This window comes from Rhinopithecus bieti, unplaced genomic scaffold, assembly GCF_001698545.2.
Source record: "Rhinopithecus bieti isolate Rb0 unplaced genomic scaffold, ASM169854v2 scaffold_15776, whole genome shotgun sequence".
NCBI lineage: Eukaryota > Metazoa > Chordata > Mammalia > Primates > Cercopithecidae > Rhinopithecus > Rhinopithecus bieti.
In genome coordinates this window covers 151,261-156,311 of record NW_016808836.1, presented here as the reverse complement: position 1 = coordinate 156,311, position 5,051 = coordinate 151,261, and the positions used below count along the sequence as shown (strand labels likewise).

At 51.3% G+C, this 5,051-nt stretch overlaps 1 protein-coding gene across 1 annotated transcript in view; it reads right to left on the bottom strand.

The window, feature by feature from the left end:
* The window catches only part of CATSPERG (catsper channel auxiliary subunit gamma), a 44,586-nt gene that overhangs the window by 17,542 nt on the left and 21,993 nt on the right, over positions 1–5,051 (bottom strand). The window contains exons 8-12 of the mRNA XM_017887346.1: positions 4,236–4,373; positions 2,550–2,609; positions 2,230–2,349; positions 478–528; positions 244–373 (exon numbers count right to left, since the gene is read on the bottom strand). Of these exons, the coding sequence (XP_017742835.1) occupies positions 244–373; positions 478–528; positions 2,230–2,349; positions 2,550–2,609; positions 4,236–4,373 (499 nt within the window). The remainder of the gene's footprint in view (positions 1–243; positions 374–477; positions 529–2,229; positions 2,350–2,549; positions 2,610–4,235; positions 4,374–5,051) is intronic.

Below are 5,051 nucleotides of genomic sequence, written 5' to 3'. Positions count from 1 at the left end.
AAAAAAAAAAAAAAAAAAAAGAAAAGAAAAGGGCTCCCACAGCTTTAAAACATTGGCTGCCCTCGTCCCAGCACTGACTACCCTAACGGTGTGTTCCCCATCACAGTCCTGGTAACTTCTGGATTTGGGCATCCTCTGAAGGCTTGGTGAGACTCTCCTAGTCTGGTCTTGAAAGCATCCACACCCTAAAGGTGCTAGGGAGACAGAGTATGCCTAGCCCACCCGGGAGTGGTGGAGGCCCACCTCTGCAGGAGAAAGTTGCCCCAGATGAAGATCAGGTGGTTGTACGGGTTACAGGAGATGCCCTTGGGGGCCATTACAGTGTCGGTGTAGGACTCCGTCCCTAGGATCATCAGGAACTCCAATCCTCGAGCTGACCAGGGCAGAGGAAAAGAGGACACGGCAGTGAGGTGGAGTCACCTGGGCCCCTCCTGGCCCACAGCCGCCCTTGAGGCCACCTCTGCCTTCCCCTCCTACCTTCAGGGATGAATTCCGGGATGCGGTAGAGGAGTTCCAGGTCATCACTAGCTACGGGGGGGAGAACACAGCAAAATCTCCTGAGGCTCTGTGCTTTCAAAACCAGGAGCTGGAGCAAGTTGTTTGCTTCTCAGCCTCCTGTAAAACCCTCCAAAGAGCTTCCCACTCGGGCTTGCTAGTCCTTAGAGTTTCTTCCGCCGCCCCCCGCCAAGACAGGATCTCTCTGTCGCCCAGGCTGGAGTGCAATGGTGTGATCTCGGCTCACTGCAACCTCTGCCTCCTGGGTTCAAGTGATCCTCCCACCTCAGCCTATAGAGTAGCTGGGATTATAGACACGCACCACCACCACGCCCAGCTAATCTTTTGTATTTTTTTTTTCTGAGATGGAGTCTCCCTCTGTTGCCCAGGCTACAGTGCAATGGCATGATCTCGGCTCACTGCAACCTCTGCTTCCCAGGTTCAAGCAATTCTTCTGCCTCAGCCTCCCGAGTAGCTAGGCACCCACCATCATGCCTAATTTTTGTATTTTTAGTAGAGACAGGGTTTCACCATGTTAGCCAGGCTGGTCTTGAACTCCTGACCTTAGGTGATCCCCCCCCCCACCCCGTCTCGGCCTCCAAGAGTGCAAGCCACTGCGCCTGGCCAATTTTTTTATTTTTTATTTTTTGAGATGGAGTCTCGCTCTGTCGCCCAGGCTGGAGTGCAGTGGTGCGATCTCGGCTCACTGCAAGCTCCGCCTCCCAGGTTCACATCATTCTCCTGCCTCAGCCTCCTGAGTAGCTGGGACTACAGGCACCCGCTACTGCACCCGGCTAAATTTTTTGTATTTTTAGTAGAGACCGGGTTTCACTGTGGTCTCGATCTCCTGACCTCGTGATCCACCCGCGTCAACCTCCCAAAGTGCTGGGACTACAGGCGTGAGTCACCGCACCCGGCCCAATTTTTGTATTTTTAGTAGAGAGGAGGTTTTGCTATGTTGCCTAGGCTGGTCTTGAACTCCTGAGCTCAAACATTCCACCCACCTTGGCGTCCCAAAGTGCTGGATTACAATCATGAGCAACCACCATGCCCAGTTTTTTTTTTTTTTTTTTTTTTTTGAGACAGGGTCTTGCTCTGTCACCCAGGCAGTGGCTTGATCATAGCTCACTGTTGCCTCAACCTCCTGGGCTTATGCCATCCTTCCGCCTCGGGTATATTCCAAGTAGCTGGGACTACAGGCACACCTCCATACTCAGCTACCTTTTTTTGTTTGTTTTTTTAATTTGTAGAGACAGGGTCTTGCCACGTTGCCCCAGGCTGGTCTTGAACTCCTGGCCTCAAGCGATCCTCTGGCCTCGGCCTCCCAAAGTGCTGGGATTACAGGTGTGAGCCCTGTGCCTAGCCCTTTAGAATTTCTTCATGTGAATTATAAAAAGGCACTGCCTCTGAGAGGAAACAGTCCTGTTAAGGCACAGGACCTGTCTCCTCTGACCCCTTGGTTGGGGGTTTTGTGCAGTGCACAGCCTGTACAACTCTACATGGTGGCCCTATTCTCACTGCAGGTAAAATAAAGTCTCTTTATTGTGAGTCACAGAGCCCTTTCAGATCTCCAAGTCTATACCCAGTTCTCCACTGCTACCCCTCATCCAGGAGTGACACAGGTAATGTCGCCCTCCCTCTGTCTGCCGGGCACAGATCCCTCAGGATGGGCATGTGGTCCACAGTCTGGGCTCCTGCCCCTTTGCGCCCAGCCCCTTGCATCGCCCTGATTACCTGTGTTGTAGCTGACCACCTGGAAACGTTTACTGGCATTTTCATATTCACTCTCCACCAGCAGCAGGAGGGTATACTCACCCGCGATGTAGTCAGACCAAATTATGGAGCAGGTGGTAACTGAGAGGGAAAGGGGCAGTCCAGAGCCGCCCCAGGGCTCAATGGCCTTGGTCCTGTGCCAGCTGTGCCCCTCCCCATAACTCTCACCCCTCCCTAAGACACTGCCCATTCTTTCTTATGATCCCTGCCACCCTCCCCTGGTCTTCTGCATCTTCAGTCCCCCCAGCCTCCCGCTGCAGACCCATCAGGGGGATTAGTACCTCCTATCTGCTCGCACACAGACCACTGCCTGGGCAGCATCTCAAAGGACACCTGGCCATCTGCAGAGCAAGGTGGGGTTCATGTTCAGTCCCTCTCCCTCCTGTCTGGCAGCCCATCAAGCCAACTCTGATTGCCCTCCTCATGCCCACCAGCCCCTCAGTCCTTGGGATCTCATTCTCTGGCCTTCCGTCACTCACACCTGGCCTATCAGAGCATGTCTGTCTCTGGCCACAGTCATGACACTGTGGGTGTCATGGCTCAGGTCTGGCCATGAGAACCACAGTGGGCCAATCAGAATTTACTCTGGGACTTGTGTTAGAATTAATGGGAAAGATGCTGTCTTCATTCTCTTGGCATGACTCAGACTAGTAGGTAACTTGAGTCTTAAGCTTTAAGGGGCTACCTTTAACTTCTGTGGAGGAATAGCTACCTGAAAATGGACCCAAATTATAGGACCAATAATAATAAACCATTTGTAACACTCACCACATCGCTAGTACTAAGACCTTTACAAAAACCAACTTATTTAATCTTTATATCAACCCAGTGACCTAGATACTAGTACTACCATTAGTCACATTTTGTAGGTGAAGAAAACGAGACCAGAGAGGTCAAGTTACATATCGAAAGGCACACAGCAAAGGTGTGATGGAGCAGTCTCTCTCCAGAATCTGTGCTATAATTAATTACTATGCTGCACTACCTTACCAAGAGATGGAGTCCTGATGACATACCCTGTGAGCCCCTGGATCCAGCCATACCTGAAGTTGAACCTGAGTCTTTTCATTTATGTAAGTCCACAAATTCTTTATGCTTATTATTATTACTATTATTATTATTAAGACAGTCTCATTCTGTTGCCCAGGCTGGAGTGCAGTGCCATGATCTCGGCTTACTGCAACCTTTGCTTCCCAGGTTCAAGCAATTCTCATGCCTCAGCCTCCCAAGTAGCTGGGACTACAGATGTGTGCCACCATGCTCAGCTGGTTTTTGTATTTTTAGTAGAGATGGGGTTTCTCCATGTTGGGCAGGCTGGTCTCAAACTCCTGACCTCAGGTGATCCACCCACCTCAGCCTCCCAAAGTGCTGGGATTACAGGCATGAGCCACTGTGCCCAGCTGTACTTAAATTATTTTTGAATTGGGCTTCTGCTATTTTTGGTTTTTTTGGGGGTGGATTTGTTTGTTTTGAGATGGAGTCTCACTGTTGCCCAGGCTGGAGTGCAGTGGCACAATCTCGCCTCACTGCAACCTTCATCTCCTGGGTTCAAGTGACTCTCCTGCCTCAGCCTCCTGAATAGCTGGGATTATAGGTGCCTGCTACCATGCCCAGCTAATTTTTGTATTTTTAGTAGATATGGGGTTTCACCATGTTGGCCAGGATGTTCTTGAACTCCTGACCTCAAATGATCTGCCTGCCTCAGCCTCCCAAAGTGCTGGGATTACAGGCATGAGCCACCATGCCTAGATCTTCTGTGCTTTAAAACCAAGTACATCATGAAAGATACATAACATACCCCCAAGCCCTACCCCTACAAACGCATCCCTCCACCACCACCATCACCACCCTCAGCCTGGGGGCCCTCCTCAGGGCACATGGTGATGAGTGAGGTACCAAGGTTAGAATCCTTGGAGGTGAGAGGGTATGGAGGGGTCCCTGGGGCTGCCAGAGGCCCACACCCTTACCTCTGATGGTCCCGAAGTGTACAAAACCCTCATGCTTGCCGGTGGTGAGGGCCATTATGTACTCAGAGCCATTGCTATGGAAATACACAGGGCACAGCTTCTTGATGCACTCGCTGGCCAGGACACGAACCCAGCTGCCTAGGGAGGCCAGCATGGGGCCTCAGACCCAGGTGGTTGGATCTGGGGCCTCCGCCCCCGCTCAGCCCACATTTCCCTGGCGTTAGTGAGCCTGTTATCTGTCCTGTCTTGCTGCAGCACCTGTTCAGTGTGGGGTCAGGGAGCACCTGGCAGAGGGCACCCGCTGCCTTTGAGAAAATCCTCCTTTGCTCACACTCTGTCCATGAGGGTCAGATTGGGCTGACACCTCCCTTGGCCACAATGATTACCATGTGACCAAGCTGGCCAAATCAGAGGTAATATCAGCTTGCAATCAGCAACAAGATGCTCTTTTCTGGGGCTACTGAGGGGCATACAAGTCTACAGTTGCTGGGCAGGGGCCGGAGTCACCGTGGCATGCACAAGGAGGTGACTGTCTAACCGTGACAGTGACCCCTGGTGCAGCCATTCCTGCAACCAACACGCTCCTGGGCTTTTCAGCCATGGAAGCCAATAAACACCTCTTTTCTTTGGCTTAAGTCAATTTGAATTTGGTTCCTCCCACTGTCAAAGTGCCCTAAGAAAGAAAGCAAAGCTGCTGGGAACACGCATTTACTTATGAAATATAAGTTACAGTCCAATTTCTGGTGACTCTGGAAACTGACAGTTCTGAGATGGCGGAAAAAACTGGAAGAAACAGGAGAGCTTTGGCATCTTTTT